General features: G+C 44.1%; 1 protein-coding gene across 1 annotated transcript in view; it reads left to right on the forward strand.

Annotated features, from left to right (window-relative positions):
• CCDC113 (coiled-coil domain containing 113) overlaps positions 1-17,906 on the forward strand; it is a 27,225-nt gene continuing 9,319 nt past the window's right edge. Inside the window, exons 1-7 of the mRNA XM_004744278.3 lie at positions 1-214; positions 1,326-1,452; positions 2,612-2,773; positions 6,276-6,431; positions 7,454-7,534; positions 9,954-10,109; positions 14,446-14,553. Coding sequence (XP_004744335.1) covers positions 114-214; positions 1,326-1,452; positions 2,612-2,773; positions 6,276-6,431; positions 7,454-7,534; positions 9,954-10,109; positions 14,446-14,553 — 891 coding nt within the window. The 5' untranslated portion in view covers positions 1-113. The remainder of the gene's footprint in view (positions 215-1,325; positions 1,453-2,611; positions 2,774-6,275; positions 6,432-7,453; positions 7,535-9,953; positions 10,110-14,445; positions 14,554-17,906) is intronic.

Below are 17,906 nucleotides of genomic sequence, written 5' to 3' on the forward strand. Positions count from 1 at the left end.
GTCCGGTCGCTCTGGCAACGCAGAGCTAGGTCGCAGCCCGCGTGACGCTTGGCAGCTAGCACAGCGCGCTCTTGGCCTCTCTGAGCATTGGCAAGGGCCACTTGGGCAGAGCGATGACTGATGAGGACTCTGAGACCACCGTCAGCGAGTTGCAGAGCGGGGAGGAAAACGAGCTGCCTGTTATCCAGCTGTGTGGGCTGGTGGAAGAGCTCAGGTACGGCCGGCCGGCTTCTGGGGGCCCAGAGGTCCATTGTACAACTTCTTGGGCTCACGGCCAACCCCCCTTCTAGCAGCTGAATAGATGTAACTTCTGTACGTCTATACCTAGGTTAGGGCAGAACTGACGTGGTATTCCTCATAGCCACAATTTCTTGAAAACTTGTTTTGTGCCAGTTATTTTGCACGTAGTACCTTCTAATAATAGCACGGGAGCCCCAGAAAGTGGGTGAGGAACCAAGACACAGGTTAACTCACTTTCCTAGTCAATGGTGGTGCCAGGATTTAAACTCAGGGGCGACTCCACAGCCGACACTGGGAGTGTCGACATGCTGGGTAAAAATAAATAAATAAATAAATAAAATAAAATTTAAAAAGGTGTTTTGATTTCTCTGGTTTTCCACTGAACCTATGTCCATTAATCTTAAAATTCAGGCTACAGGAATTCATTCAGGAACATATGAAAATATCCAAACTGTTCATAGATATAAGTAGACACATGCATAACTTGTATGTTATATACATGAAAAAGCTTAAAAGGTCAAAATCTTGGCAAGCCTATGCAGGATGAACTCTAGTTGTCACCTCTACTTGTTTAAAAACTGTCTGTTCCAAGTTTTTCCACCATTTATAATACTCTTTATAATACACTTCTTGTGGATTCTTCGTCTCTCGGGTGCTGGAAAGAACAGCCGAAACACATAAACCAAAGGAAACATCCGAAGATTGTGGCCTAGGTAATAACTTCAAGCATGTAGTAATTCAGAAGGAATTTCACAAATGGTTTAGAGGATACTGGAAGGTGGAACTTGTAGCTTCATCTCAGCAACAATTTTCAATATAATCCTAGTTCTTTCAACTTTGTGGCTCATTAGACATTTTAAAAAATCAAATATTTAAAAGCACTGTTCTAAAGGCTTTGCATTCCTTATTGCAACCCTGAATAATAGGTACTATTATTATTCCCATTTTACAAAAGAGGAAATTGAGGCATCAAGAGGTTATATGTTTTGCAGAAGGTATGTAATTGCTATTAAGTGTTAAACACTAGTTATTTGGAGTTTAAAGTCATATTAATAGAACTTATTCAGGTACCCTCTGTCTTGCAGCTATGGAAACTCTGCTCTCAAAACTGAGACGGAGATGTTTGAGAAATATTATAATAAGCTGGAGCCCAGGGATCAGCGACATCCACGGTTATCAGAAATTAAAATATCAGGAGCAGAATTTGCACAGGTACACTGTAGCGACCTAAGAATTCTTTTATTCTGTTCCTTTAGATGCAAGTGGTTTTTGTGTATCTGCCTTTGGTGTGCCCTCTGAGGCTGAGTGGCATATGATTTTCAACCTGTTCTACTTTTTTTTTTTAAGATTTTATTTATTTATTTGACAGACAGAGATCATAAGTAGGCAGAGAGGCAGGCAGAGAGAGAGAGGAGGAAGCAGGCTCCCTGCTGAGCAGAGAGCCAGACTCGGGGCTCTATCTCAGGACCCTGGGATCCTGAACTGAGCTGAAGGCAGAGGCTTTAACCCACTGAGCCACCCAGGAACCCCCTTCTTGTTCTACTTTTAATTCTTCCTTTCCTACTAAGGTTCTCTTTCAAGTGAACGTGAAGGGAATCAGGTTCAATTATTAGTGGACTGACTTACCCAAAATATCTGAGGTTACTTGAAATAATTCCCTTAAACTGGGGGACTCCAATGTTTACAAGGCCCAGCTAACCACATGTACGAGTGAAGTAGGTCTGCTGTGGGCATGGGAAGGTTCCTCACTCATCTGAAAGTCCAACCAGGTGGACTGGTATTGCCAGAGCAGCTGATTTTTCGACAGAAGCTGGAAATCTAGATTATTTGGTGGAATCTCCTGATTTCCAAATGTGGGTAATTAATTTTTGAAAATTTAAAACTGGATGTAGACTGTCTTTTGAGGGTCAATCTCTTCAGGCCCATACGTTCCTTAGGGCCATCTGCTGGTGACCTTTGGCTTAAATATGTAGGGAATCATGTCTGGTTTTTATGCTGATCACTGTGCCCCCAGATGCAATTTCTCTTCTGTTTTCAGTTTAGGAAGCACTGAGCTCTGGGCTTCCCCTAACACTGACCTGAATGCTAGTCCTTAGCAGTTTCATAGTCCTTCCACAACCTCAAGAAACATTCCCTTATTTATTTTCAGTTCATTATCCAGTATAGGCCTTTGAATTCTTTAACACAGGACTTAGGCTGACTGGTGAAATAAACATTACCTTGGGCCTAATATCCTGAATCCTTTCACTTAGAGTTTGTTCTCCCTGGCTGTCACTCAGAGTAATTTCTAGCAGGTCTGAGTGGTCATTTTGACACCTACCTTGAGCAGCAATTCCTACTTGACAATGACTTGGTTCTTCTTGTATTGCAGTTACGAGGCAGGCGTAGGTCCAAGTCCCGCATGGGTATGGACCGTGTGATAGGCCTCAGTTGTGACCAAAAATGTGAGCTTGTACAAAAGGAGCTGGAAGACATGAAGGATGAAATAAGGCACATGAGAGCAAATGCTGAACGAGATCTACAGCATCATGAGGTATACTGTTTTCTCTATAGCCCATCCCACCGGGGCTCCCCACTTCCACCTCATTGAGAAGTACCTGGAGTATGTTAATATTGTTGTTATTTTGAAAGAAATATAAGTAGGAGAAGACAAATTTAAGGACTGCTTTTAAGGAACTTCCCATCTGCTAGAGGAGACAACAAATTTTAAACTTTTATTTATTTATTTATTTATTTGAGCGAGGGAGGGAGAGCAGTGAGGAAGGGCAGAGGGAGAGGGAGAGAGAGAATCTCAAGCAGACTCTGTGCCAAGTACAGAGTCTGACACGGGGCTCGATCTCACGACCCTGAGATCATGACCTAAGCTGAAACCAAGAGTCAGACATTTAACTGACCGTGCCACACAGGTAACTCTAAACTTTTTTTTTTTTTAAGATTTTATTTATTTATTTGACAGAGAGAGATCACAGTAGGAGAGAGGAAGGGAAGAGATCACAGAGAGAGAGGAAGGGAAGCAGGCCCCCTGCTGAGCAGAGAGCCCGATGTGGGACTCGATCCCAGGACCCTGAGATCATGACCCGAGCCGAAGGCAACGGCTTAACCCACTGAGCCACCCAGGCGCCCCATCCCTAAACTTTTTTAAATGGAAAATTTCAAAAATGCACAAATGTACAGAGGCTAGCACAATGGACCCTTGTGTACTCAATAGCCACATGCAGCATCATGAACATACGGCCACCCTTGTTTCCTCCATATCCCAACTTCTCCCTCATGATAGGCCACTGGGTTATTATGAAGTAATACCTCAATATGTATCTATATCTATAAATATTTTAGTATATGTCTCTAAGATATGGATTCTTTTTTTTTTAAGATTTTATTTATTTGAGAGAGAGTGCATGGGCTGGGGGTGAGTGAGGGGGCAGAGGGAGAAACAGGCTCTCCACTGAGCAGAGCGCCTCAATTCTGGGACCGTGGGATCATGACCTGAGCCAAAGGCAGATGCCTAACCAACTGAGCCACCCAGGTGTCCCTAAGATATGGATTCTTAAAAGAAAAAAATAACTATAATAACCGTAAGTGCTTTAAAAATGTTAGGTTTTTTCTAGGTAATTATTAGGTAATTATTATTACCTATTATTACCTAATTATTAGGTAATTATTAGGTAATTCCTAATAATATAAGGAATCTGAGGTATAAGTCAGTGAGTTGGGTGAAAAATCCTTTAAATCGCCCTCTGTGTGCAGCATGCAGACCGTGATCCATGTCTTTTTGGTGACCAACAAAGGTCAGTTTTCCTCCAAAGAAGAAACATCAGTGTTAGTTCAGTTTCCCATGGGATGTAGTTATTGGCTTGCATTAGAGAGCATTATTGTATGAGGAACAGATATTTCTGTTCTGTTTCTAAATGTTTCTGTTTCTAAACATGAGCACACAGACTCACACTCATTGCCTCCAGAGGGACAGATCAGTAGACTCGTGTCTTTATTGATGGAATTACCTGTACCACTTAAACCTAACCTTTCCTCCCTCTCTCCTTTCTTTGTGCCCTCCCCCCTCCTTCTCTCTCTTGCCAAACATGCATGTTAATGTGGGCTAGAGTGGCCAGAGAAGTCTTTTTTGAAGAGGTGGGGCTATACGTAGGGCTTGGCATGGTTTTGAAGAATGATGAGGAATAAAGCAGAGGCTTAAGAAAAGAAGGGCACCCTAGGTTGGGTGAATGACATGAGCAAGAAGTAGAAGTGGGAATGAATGTGTCTTTTAGGGCCTGTACGAGAAAACTGGGGCTGTGAGACCTTGAAAGCCAGGCAGGGGAGTTTATCTTTGATGCCTTAGAAAGCAGGACCCTGATAAGGATGGCTGAGTAGGAGAGCAAGTGACATGCTGAAAGTGGTAGTTATGGTGGATTGAAGTTCCTGCAGGTGGAGACCACGGGGAGAGGGGAGAGGCTGGCCAGTGAAGGAAGATGCTTTTGCTTCTTGGTGCCCAGGGACAAGGTCGGGACTGAGATGATTTGCTCTGCAGCTACAGCTAGCTTTTCATTTTATTCTTTCAAATAGCGTGTGTGTGTGTGTGTGTGTGTGTGTGTATGTGTATGTGTTTCCTTATTTAAAGACAATCTCTATGTAGCAAAATTTGAATATAGAGGTAAGCTAAAGGAGCATTTGTAAACATCCAGAATCCGCCTAGAGAGAATTAGTGTTGACACTTGTGTTTATCTCCTAGAGTTTAGATTATTTTCTGGACATATATGAATTTATTTATAAAAAGTATTATATTATTTTGTAAATTGTATTTTGCACTGACTGTCTTCCCATGTCAATACATATATTCATTTATACCACTTGCAAATTGCTGAAGTATATATATATTAAGACTGTTGGTCTCCTTAGTAATCCATCTCTCTGGATGTGGCTAATTTTTTTTTTTAAAGATTTTATTTATTTACTTGAAAGAGACAGAGAGATCACAAGTAGTCAGAGAGGCAGGCAGAGAGAGAGGAGGAAGCAGGCTCCCCGATGAGCAGAGAGCGCGATGTGGGGCTCGATCCTAGGACCCTGAGATCATGACCTGAGCCGAAGGCAGAGGCTTTAACCCACTGAGCCACCCAGGTGCCCCATGGCTAATGTTTTGATGTAATGTTTTCCAGATTTTTTTTTTTAAAGATTTTATTTATTTATTTGACAGGGAGAGAGAGAGAGATCACAAGTAGGCAGGGAAAGCAGGTAGAGAGGAGGGAGAAGCAGGTTCTCTGCTGAGCAGAGAGCCCGATGCAGGGCTTGATCCCAGGGTCCTGGGATCATGACCTGAGCCGAAGGCAGAGGCTTTAACCCACTGAGCCACCCAGGCGGCCCCAGATATTTTTTATATCCTATCCTATCCTATTATATTATATATTATAATATTATGAATGTTATATATATAATATTATATAACATATAATATATTATTATATATAGTATATATTATGTATAGTGTATATAATATATAATAATATTATATAACATATAATATTGTATAGCATTATATAATATATCAATGTTACAATTTTTAGTGGATAAGTATTATTTCAGATACGGAAATGTGTATGTATAGAGATACCTGAGGTCCTGTTTTTATTTGTTTACCACCTTCTTATGGATGCCCCCCTTTTTTTGAGGACTGCTTCTTTTAAAAATTTTTATTTGTTTGAGAGAGAGTGTACCAGCAGTGGGGGAAGGGCAGAGGGAGAGGGAGAAGCAGACTCCCCGACAAGCAGGGAGCCTGATGCCATGGGGCTCGGTCCCAGCATCTGGAGATCATGACCTGAGGCAAAAGCAGACATTCAGCTGACTGAGCTACCCAGGCGACCCGAGGCCTGCTTTTTAATGGTAACATTCCCGTAGTCAAATTTGTATCTTATCAATATATTTCTAAGGCTAAGAAGAAACATTATGTATTAGACACAAAAAAGCCTGAGAATTTAGGTTTCCTCAGAGGGAACTGTCCCTGAGGATTTTTGGAAACTGTTCTTTCTTTGTGCTGACTCCTGCAGGCTATCATTGAGGAAGCTGAAATTCGATGGACTGAAGTTCAGAGAGCAGCGTATGATTTTAAAAAAGATATCCTAAAAACCATATCCAAGAAGAAAGGGAGTATTTTGGCCACTCAGAAAGTGATGAAGTACATTGAGGACATGAACCGCCGGAGGGTGAGTTGGCAGGAGGCCGGAGCTTAGAAAGGGAGAACAGATTCAGAAGATGAAGACATAAAAATGATCCACGTGAAGCAGCCTCACTCCATTTGGTCCGCCGTAAATGCTCTCCCCACATGCAGATTTATTGCATCCCCCAAAGTGTATGTCTTAAAAGGCACGTTTATCAAGGCTGAAACCAATCAGGCTGGGTGAATATTAATAGTGTCTCAGACTGATTTTTTTTTCTTTTTTATTGTTGCTATTTGTTTCAAGATCTGATACGTTTCCTAGAGAAAAGTGAGGCAAGCCTATCTAACCAGGTGACTGCAGGGAGGGGGGACAGGTAAATCTCAAGCTCTTTAAGTTCCATTATTATAAAAACGAGACATAAAATGTTCCTTCACTTTCAAAGATTTTGTAGCATGTCGAGCTTTGGATCCTGGACATAGGTAGGGTTACTAGCCCTAACAATGTATAAGTGATGAAAAATTATATAAACTACCAAGAGAATAAAAGATTGGAGAATCATAAGGTTGTTTTGTCAGGAATGACCCCTGTATCCAAATTATATACCCCAATAATCTCGAATTTAAAAATAGTAGAAAATTTGCACAAAGCCGACCAAGTTACTTCTGCTTCTTGGTCATGAGTGAAGTGTTTTTTGTTTTTCGGGTTTTTTCTTTTTTTTTTTTTCTTTTTAAGATTTATTTGAAAGAGAGAGCCCACACAAGTTGGGGGGGAGGGCAGAGGCAGAGGGAGAAGCAGACTCCCTGCTGAGCGGGGAGCCCAACAGGGTGCTCTGTCCCAGGACCCCGGGATCATGACCTGAACCCAGGCAGATTCTTAACTGACTGAGCCACCCAGGTGCCCCTGTCAGGAGTGAAGTGTACACGAGCTCCAGTAAACGCAAGAAGACCTAAAAATAAGTGACTGAATGTTAGGACTCAAGGTCTGGTTTATAGCCCCAGCCCTACCAACTTTTCAAACCAACAGGGAGGATGAAGAGGAGTGGATTAAAATTTACTTGTATTTTTTAGGATAATATGAAGGATAAATTACGTTTGAAAAATGTTTCTCTCAAAGTGCAGAGGAAAAAGATGCTTTTACAATTGAGGCAGGTATGTGGCTCTTTCTTCCTTTCTCTCTCTCTCTCTCTCTGTCTTCCTTCTTAAGGTTACCATGGAAGGTAGAACAACGCGTTCCCAAAGATGTCCATGTCCTAATCTCTGGAGTCTGTGAATCTGTGGCTTCACATGGCAAAAGGATTTTGCAAAGGTGATTAAGTCAAGGATCTTGAGATGATCTTAAAAATAATCTCCCTTGACTCTAAGGGAGATTATTTTGGATTATCTGTGTGGGCCCAATATAATCCCAAAGGAGGCAGGCGAGAGAGATGGAATACTGGAAACAGAAATCAGAGTGATGAACCTTTAAGGTAGAGGAAGGGATCACGAACAAGAGAGAACAGGCAGCCTCTAGAAGCTGGGAAAGGCAAGCAAACAGATTCTCCTCCAGTTCCTCCGGAAAGAATGCATCTCTGCGAAAACACCTTGAGTTTAGGCCCAAGAACCATTTTGAACTTCAGACCTCGTGAACTGTAAGATAATCGATTTTTGTTGTAAGCTACCGAGTGTGTCGTAATTTGCCACAGCGGTGATAGGAAGCACCTACTGTTACGGTGCTGGCACAGCCACAGACAGAGTTGGCTTGAATTTAAAAGACACTCATGGGGTACTTGTTGACCCCTTTTGGTGACCGTGGCCTGGATGGCACACTTTGAGGGTGCTTTGGTCACCTGTGCATCAGACTAAAGCTTCCTGATGGAAGGCAGTAAGCAGATGGGGCACAGGGCCTCTCGAATGTGATTGCATGGCTCTATCCCTTGAATTAACTCGAATATGGGCACCGACAGCTTGTGCATTAGAGGTGGCCACTGCCAATGATACAGAGTTGTGCAAATCAACACACTTGGAACTAATGCCTGATTGACTTGGATCCCGAAAGATGACAGACTGGGACAGCTTCAACAACACGAAGTGACTGAGGGCAAATGTCAGCTCCTCCACTTTGATGCCCCAGGATGTCTGCGCAGGTGCCAGGTGGCTTAGCCGTAGAGTGCCTGATAAAGTCAGCTCAGTGGGAGGCGATGCTGTGCCCTGGGGTGCACCCAAAGAACCACAGCCCCCCCGCTCCAAGAAAGCAGTGGGCTTGCTCCTCTTGGTCTGAGTAGGCCTACTTGGAGCACCGTGTCTCCAGGAGAGCTGCTCTCTGGAAAGAATGGGGAACCTAGGGCTTACACAGGAGAGGGAGCTGGAGACCAAGGGGAACGGAGAGCCTATCAGACGACCTGGGATTGATGGGCCCAAGCGGACTCAGGAGGACCAGCTTCTGGCTGCAGGTGCACAGCAGCTGTGGGGAGGAGAGAACGTGCTGCTCTGGAGGTCCCCAGCAGAGCAAAAGCTAGAGGGGCTGTGTCATCGAAGGATTTGAGATTATGAGATTAGTGTAAGAAAGGAGAGAGGAGCTGCCTCCAGATAGAGAGTTCCTGGTACTCCAGGCTTTGTGCATGCTCAGGCGTCCTGAGGAGGGGGTTTGAGTGTGAGAGAGGGAGGAGATGAGTGACTTTTAGCCTGAAAGCCATTGCTGCACAAAGCTGACCCTGAGGTGGTCCTGCCCACAGGAGCTCAGACTAGCGGCGAGTGGGGATGGTAGGAAATAGCGGGATGCCCTAACTGCTAGCCAGAGGCAATGGGCAGCAGCTCACCCCTTTTGGTGAGCGTGGCCTGGATGGCACACAGAGCCGCAGCGGGGGAGTCTCCTGGTGTGGAAATGGTTTAGGAGTGTTTGAGTTGGTGGATGGGTCATTACTGGGACTTAAGGAAATGGTTGTGTTGGTTTAGGGGACAAGAAAGAAGCCTCCTTGGAGGCAGTATTGCATGGGTGGAGCATGGGGCTGAGGAACAGTTCCCAGGTTTGGCTCTTGGCCTACTACCCATATGAGATGGCCTAGACCTGGTGGGGCAGGTAAGGCGGGCCAGGCCAGGGAGGGAACCCAATACACTGACACAGCCATAGTACAGAGATGTCACATGATCACAGAAAGGGAATTTATGGGCTGCTGGTCCTCGGTTTTCTGGGGTAAAAATAACTTTTATATGGTCTCCTTCTTATTCTTCTTTTATAGCCCTGTTTAGACACTACCTCTTGTGGGAAGCCTTCCCTGACCCAGTTTTCCATTCTTCTCTGGCCTGGCTGAGGAGCTTCCGTATGTCCTCTGCCCCTCCCACTACACCACACTGCGACCTGTCTGTGAACCCTGGTTGAATATGTGCTCCTTGAGGCCAGGGAGCATTGTATTTATTCAGATCTCCATTCCAGTGCCTTGTATCACGCCTGGCACCAAGCAGATCCCCAGCCCGTGTTTGTTGAATGACTGAATGATGACTGACTTTTAGAATTTCATCTAGAACTGCAAGGTGTGAATCAGATTCCAAAGTCACAACCTCACATCATTTCTTTCTTCTTTCTGAGCTGTAGAAGGAAGAGGTGGGTGAGGCTCTCCATGAGGTTGATTTTCAGCAGCTGAAGATTGAGAATGCTCAGTTTTTAGAGACAATTGAAGCAAAGAATCAAGAACTGATCCAGCTAAAGTTGGCATCCGGAAACACCCTGCAAGTCCTCAATACTTACAAAGTAAGGTCTGCCCTGATGCCCAGGTTCCCGAGGCCTCCCACACCCACCTTTCCAGCCACAGTGAAGTTCCCATGCACCACTGTGGTGCTACACAAGGGCTTGGGGCCCTTTTGTCTACTGTTGCTCCTCGATTTCTCTTGACAAAGCCATTCTCAAATACTCTGAATGTTCCCACAACACTAGCTGTGCACTGCAACCACCCAGAGAACTTTTTTTTTTTTTTTAATATACAAATACCCTAGTCTAGCCCTGACCAGGTGAATAAGGGGGTAAGGGCCATGCATCTATTTTTTTAATGCCCTCATGATTTTCTTGCATATTTTGAGAATTAACCACATTTAATTTAGGCCTGTAAGAAGCACTTCTCTGCTTAAAACCTTCCAGAAGAAAACTGTCTTAGTTAAAAATCAGAAAACTAGTATATAATTCCTTATCCACACAGAACCCTTTTGGGAGAGAGGGAGATACTGTTAATGACTAAGCAGGGTCCATAGCCATGAGTGCCCAGCCACCCTGCTAGGAACCGTGCAGTGTTGGAGTCAGCTGACTGGGGCCAGTGTATCCTGCCACTGGCCTGTGAGCTGTGTTTTTTCCAGAAGGGTATTAGTAACCAATTTGATAGAGAATGCTACCTTTGAAATCCAATTAAGCAAAATTGGTTTCTGCCCCAGAAATTCCATTCTTCTCATTAGTAGATCTGTATTCCAAAATGTACTTAATGATTATATTTTGAATGTCATCAATAAAACATGTGGAAATTTGTTTTTTTCTTTTGTTAATGTAAGTATCCTCGATTTTGCTTCTTGGCCCACAAAGCCCAAATATTGGCACTCTGGCCTTTTATCAAGCAAGGTGGCTGACCCTGGCCTCCTGCCTGCAGGACAGTTGTGACTGCAGGTTTAGGTAACTCGCAGGTGGTCTTCATTCGGCCCACATAGTATCATTTTAAAAAAGTAAATTTGGAAGTGTTTAGATTAGATTATTATGTTTGTCCAGCACTTTGCTTTTAAAAATGAAAAACCTGAAGTCCAATGAGAGAGTAATTGCCAGCTTCTAGCAACAAGTTCAACAGGGCTCAGGCTCCTAGTCCAGTACATGTCCCACCTAAGCCAATGCCTCTCTCTGGCATAAAGCACATAGACAATGTTGTGCTGGCATTTTGAAATTCATGTGTCAGCTCTCTGCAACAGATCATCCACTCATCAGTAGTTAGCTTATCTGATCGCTGTTACTTCAAGATAAAGCCAGTCCCCATGACTTGAGCTTTCATAGGCTGGAGAGCTGGGTAGTACATGGTGATACCACATTGGATCTTGATTGTATCCTGTGGAATCAACTTAAGTAGCACAGGGCCTGTCTGGTCTTGTGTAGAAAAGCCAGGGCTTTGGAGTGGAGCTACTGGTTTATAACATGAAACTGCCAGGTCCAGGGCCTGAGCTCTTTAGGGCAGATCTAAACGCAGAGGACAGATTGTGATACCCGCGCAGCAGCAACCCAGGCCACAGTGGGTGGAATGGGAGCTTCTCTAGCCAGAATCCCAGGGGTCATCATGCCCGTAGGCCCGTTTCAAATAATGGTAAGCAGATGGTGGAGCTTGGGAGGAGATGCCTACGGAAGTGCTACGGTGGATGCAGTGATGGTTTGAGGGAGATGCAAACTCATTTCTTCCGTGTGTCAGTTCTTAGGTCTTTTGGGAGAAATAGAGGTGGAACAACTGTTGAGTTTGGGGTCAGGCCTCACGTGGACTTGAGTGGCGATTCCAACAGGGACCATGGGTCAGTGGCAGGTTTTTCTGACTTGCCACCAGGATAGAGCTCATGTTGGTCTGTGCTGTGTTCCTAGTACCGAGGACAGTGCCTAGCCAAAGCAAGTCCTCAGCCAGTATTGTCAAATGAGCTACTAGCATGAGGTGTGTTGTGTTTAGGGGGTGGGAGGGTAGCAAGAGAGACCAATTTCATATAAATATCAGCACCCACGTCTCAGACCTTGGAAAAGCTTGCAGAATAAGTATTACCAATGTGTTCACTTTAGCAATGCACATATAGAGTACCTATTACCAAACATACAAGGAGGTGTAGAGTGCCAGACGCTGGGCTAAGTGCTGAGGGTGTAAGATGAAGGAGACAAACATAGTCTCCTTTGTGAATTTGGTGTGTGAGCTTCAGCCAAAGGGACACCTTTATCTCCAACTTTATGCTGTCGAGCCCTGCGTGGTGGAATCTGGTAGAATGTAAGCGTGTGAAGACAGCCACGATGTGTCATTCCTAACTGACTGTAAACTAGTGATCCCCATGTAAACTAGTGCCTTGTGGTAGATAGAATTCCAGGATGTCTCCCAGAGTTCTCCACCTACTGTATATACCCAGGACAATCTGCAAGGCTATGGGTATGATGGGTTCTACTATCCGGTTCTGTTCTGTTCTGTGATTATGAATATGATATGCCATAGTTGATGTTAAAATAGGGCGATTATTGGATGGGCCTGACCTAATCACATGAGCCCTTTGAAGAGACAGTTTTGTCTGGAAGAGGAAGTCAGGAAATTCTCTAGGCAAGAAGTTCTCCACTGCTGGCTTGAAGGGATTTCAAAGAGCAGAGGGCCACCTCCTGCTCACGATTAGAAAGAAACAGAGATGTCAGGCTTATAACTTAGAGGAAATGCTTTTTGCCAACAGTCTGTGAGCTTGGGAGAGGACCCCAGCTCCAGAGGAAAACCAGCCTGGCTAACATCCTGACTGCAGCCCCAGGGGACCCTACCTGGGCAGAGACTCCAGCCACACTGTGCTGGGCTTCTGACCTGTAGAAACTGAGAAAAACAATGGGTGTTGCTTTATGGCACAAAATTCGTGGTAATTTGTTACACAGCAAGAGAAAGCTAAAGTGCCTTTTTGGAAGTAGCCACCTCAAGTGGCCGACATTCTGCTCAGAATCACAAATAGCTCGCCTCACACCTTCAGAGTCAGGAGCTGCCTTGCAGTAGGCCTTGCAAATCCATTCTTTCCTGCCCCCGCTCTCTGCAATGTCCCTGTGCTCTCTTTTCCTCCCACCAACTTTCTGGTTTGTAGTGGAGTCCTGTGCTGCCTCCCCTTCCCACAGCCCACGCGCTCGGTCTGGTGTCTTAACCCAGGGCACTTTCCTAAGCAGAGCCTGTCGTACAGGATGGGGAGCAGACAGTGAACCTTAAAGAAGGGAGGATTGGTGAGAAGAGGAATGGGGGGCGGTGGCCTCAGTGCCTTGAGGTCCCCAGGAAGGTGGCTCCAGGCTTTTCTGCTAGGTCTAGGATTTTATACCCTGGACATATTGTGCCAGCACGCCCCCCCCCCCAGGCTTTTCCTTAGCTTGGCTTCCCCGCCACCACACCTCTTACTAGACATGTTTGACAGCCTTTCAGCAACCTTTCCAGTACCCTTTCCCCCAGGGAAGCCCCCACCGCTGTCCTCACATTCTCAGTGCCAGGCACAGTGGCGGCTTTACATGGCCTAGGGTGCCTCCGTCTAGGTGGTAAGCCGACATCTGGCTGGCAGGGCCTAGGCTGTCATGCTGGTCAGTGCCTAGGGAAAGGTGACTGCATTTCAGAGTCCTTGGAGCGATCCCCCCAGAGTCACTGGCTTCTGTCACTGGCTCTTCAGCCCAGCAGAGCATGTGCCAACTCCCCCAGGCTCACCGTTCCCTGCTGGGAGACAAAGGTGCAGCGAAGGGGGAAAATCTGAAAAGCAGGGGCCTGGGGGGAGCTGATGAAGGACAGCGGCAAGTGACGTGGGGGGCAGCTGTGGGCCAGTTCGGGCAGGAGCCCTTCAGGGTCAGTGGTGGTGGAGCCCGCGGGCCCTGGACTCAGATTGCCCAGGTTCAAGCCCTGCTTAACCTCTTATCCCTATGACCCTGGGCAAATTGTTTTCACTCACCAAAGAGTCAGTTCTTTTGCCTGTAAAGTGCGATGCCAGTAGCACTTGGGGAGTGTTTCTTCTCTCTTCATGTCATAATGGCAGCCACTTGCATGAGTGTTCTCCATGTGCCAGGGGCTCTCTGCTCAGCACTTTACCACGATTTTCTCCCTTGAGCCTCTCCACAGCCCTGTGAGGTGACCAGCCCAAGTGTAGAGAGGTTCTGGGACTGGCCCAAAGTATTTTTTTAGCAAATGGTAGGGGAGAGTTTGGGTCCTGGTGTGTCCAGCCACTCTGCGGGTCTTTACTTCCCATTAGGCACCAGGATTCTGAGAAGGGCAGGCTTGGGTTCCTGGATGGCCTTGCTGTCATCCTGCTTAATGAAGAACTGTCTATCCTTCCTGTAGTTCTGAGTGATCATCTTTGCTCAAGACTTGCTTGTTGTTATATTTCAGAGCAAGCTACACCAGGCAATGGAAATGTCCATCAGTCTGGATAAGGAGATCTCGCTGACAAATGAGTTACTTGAAAAAATTGAAAGAGAAACCATACAAGTAGAACAGGTAGGAGAGGGTAAAATGTGCTATTTCTGGTGTTTGTCTCATTCTGTCTATAAGCACTTGAGCCAACGTACACCAAGAACCAAGCTACCTTGGTTTTTGTCTAGAAAAGCCTAGACCATAAAAGTCAAATATGTCTGGGCCGCTGGAGAGGAAGTGGTACCTGGAGACTCATAGTCCAGTAGAATTTTACTGCTGGGTTAGGGTCTAGAGTCAGAAATCATGTGGAAATGACCAAACCATTTAGAAATCATGTAGAGCCCAAATAACCCTCAAGAATAACCTTCTTATAACCCAATGGAACCCATAAAGTACCATACTCAAGGTGTCATGTATACAGCATCACAAAAAGGCCTGTAATTAGTGTAATCATCTGGTATAAGAAAAAGTGCATATACCAAAATACAGTGTTCTATGTACAAGAGGGAGGTTTTTCTTTAAACATGTAATTTTCACTCAGTACGGTGGATGCTGGGATGACAGACCTGGGACCTCTGTCCTGAGCCTACTCCAGGGCCTACGGTCACCGTGTGGACAGACAGGTGGCATTATCTGAGCTCCTTACATCTCCATTGGGATTTTGTGCTCTCAGTATTTTGCTGAGCACGTACATTTGAATTTCACCAAGCTAAGAACATGAAGGATGTGACTCAAGAGGACTTTTTTAGAAAGATGAGGGCAAGAGTGTAAGCTTTGGTGTTGCCAGGTTCTGGCTTTGAACAGGCCTTTTAATGAGACAGGCCTCGGTTTCCGCATGTGTGAAAGAGATGTCACAGGCCTTGTGGTGACCTGTGAGGACCAGGATGGCGATGCTTTGTCAGCCTCCAATGTACCAAGCCATTAGTACAGCTGTTGTTGGCCTTGTCTTGAATGAGTGTAAGTGTCCCCAGCAGCGTGTGTGGCCCCAGACCTGTCCACAATAATTGAAAAGCCACAGGATGACTACATATGACTCAGTTTTGTCATGGCATCCAAGTCCTATCCTCAGTGGACAACCGACACATGCAAAGAAGTGGGTCTCGGTACAGAGTAGCCAGGAATGAAAGTAAAGCAAAAGTCTGTGTGCTCTCCCCATGCAGGATTTCTGTGGTATTTTTTTGGGTGGACACTTATTAGATTACAAGTAAAATATAACATCAGTTTTTAAAAGCCTGGCAGTTACTTGTTAGTATATTTTAGTTTTCTTGTGAACTTTTTTTTTTTAAACAGCTTTGTTGGGTTATAACTCATATACCATATTATTCTCCCATTTAAAGTGCACATTTTAATGATTTCTAGTATATCCCCAGAATGATGTAATCATCAGAACAATATTTTAGAAAATATTTGTCACCCTAGAAAGAAACCCTGTACCTTCAAGAAATCCTTGTCTGTTTACCACCTCATCTTACTCCCAACCTTCAGCCCCATGACCACTAATTCACTTTCTGTCCCTCTGAATTTGCCTGTTCTGGACATTTTGTTTAAAAGGGATCATACAGGGTGCCTGGGTGGCTCAGTGGGTTAAAGCCTCTGCCTTCAGCTCAGGTCATGATCCCAGGGTCCTAGGATGGAGCCCCATATTGGGCTCTCTGCTCAGCAGGGAGACTGCTTCCCTTTCTCTCTCTCTGCCTGCCTCTGCCTACTTGTGATCTGTCTGTCAAATAAATAAATAAATAAATAGATCTTAAAAAAATAAAAAAGTAAAAGGGATCATACAGTCTGTGGTCTTTCACTGGCTTCTTTAACAATATTTTCAAGATCTCTGCTGTAGTATGTGTCAAGACTTTGTTTCTTTTCATGGCTGAATCGTATTTCCTTGTGTGGGTAGACCTTATTTTAGCCATTCATCAGTTGAGGCGGTTGTTTCCCAAGGGTTCTTTTAGGATCTAATGAATAAAGCTGCTGTGAACATTCACATACAAGTTTCTGTGTAAATGTATGTTTTCTTTTCTCTTGGACATACAGCTAAAAGTGGAATTGTGGATCATATGTGGTGATGGTGTGGTTAACATTTAGAGAAAATGCAGAACTGTGTGTGAAAGTGGCTGCACATTCTACATTCCCACCAACCTGTGAGGGTTCTGATTTCTGTACATCTTTACCAACACTTGTTATTTTGGGGGTTTATTTGCCTGCTTTTTAGTGGCTGTCCTAGTGGGTATGAAGTGACATACTCACTGTGGTTTTGATCTGAATTTTCCAAATGACTAATGACATTGAATATCCCTTCATTTTCTTATTGGCCACGTGTGTTTTTTTGAGAAATGTTTATTCAAACCCTTAGTTTGAATGTTTATTCAAACTATGTTTATTCAAACCCTTAGCCCCTGAGTAAGTCTTTAATTGAGTTGTTTGTCTTTTCATAATTGAGTTGTAAGAATTCTTTATATATTCTGGATTCAAATACTTTTTGGGTATATGATTTGCAAATATTTTCTCCCATTCTGTTGGTTTCCTTCTCACTTTCTTTAAGATGCTATTTATAGTTTCTAACTTTGGGGTGAGCCCCAGTTTATCTATTTTTTCTTTTGCACTGGAGCTTTTGGTGTTGTATCTAAGAAACCATAACTTAATATCATGAAGATTCAGTCCTGTGTCTTCGGTTACAAGTTTTACAGATTTTATGTTTAGGTTTATGATGCATTTTGAGTTAATCTTGTGAATGTGAGGAAGGGATCCAGAAGCTGAGAGAAGAAAGGAAATGAAGTATGTGGGTTTGGTTTTAAGTAGGATCCACACTCAGTGTGGAGCCCAATGCAGGGCTTGAACTCATGACCCTGAGATAAAGACCTGAGCTGAGATCAAGAGTTGGACGCTCAAATGACTGAGCTGCCCAGGTGCGTCAGAGATGAAGTATGTTCATAGTGTTTGTTATATTAGCCTTTGTCTTTACCATTGTGTGGTTCTCTTCATTTCTTCCTCTGAATTCGAATTACCATCTGATGTTATTTCCTCACTCAAATATAGCTTTGTTTTACCTTGCCTCCTTTTTGCTGTAATTGTCAAATATATTGTTTTTATGTGTCACAGGTCCACGATAGAATTATACACATATTGCTTTATGAATTGCTTTTTCAATCAGTTAAGAGAAGGAGAATATACAATTTTACTGTCCTTTATATACTTACCTAATTACCTTTACTTGTGCTATTTGTTTTCACATGATTGTAAGTTACTTTAGCTTAAGCTACTTTCACTAGTTTTCAGCCTGAATGTCTTCCTTTAGTATGTCTTATAAGGCAGGTCTGCTTGGCAACTAATTCTGTATGTGTGTGTTTATCTGGGAATGTCTTTATTCTTCACTTAAAAAAATAAAGTTTATTTTGTAATTGTTTTAGAAAATTGTGGAGAGTACAGAGTTCCCCAAATCTCAC

This window comes from Mustela putorius, unplaced genomic scaffold (assembly GCF_011764305.1).
Source record: "Mustela putorius furo isolate JIRA1106 unplaced genomic scaffold, ASM1176430v1.1 tig00000174_pilon_pilon_pilon, whole genome shotgun sequence".
NCBI classification, from domain to species: domain Eukaryota; kingdom Metazoa; phylum Chordata; class Mammalia; order Carnivora; family Mustelidae; genus Mustela; species Mustela putorius.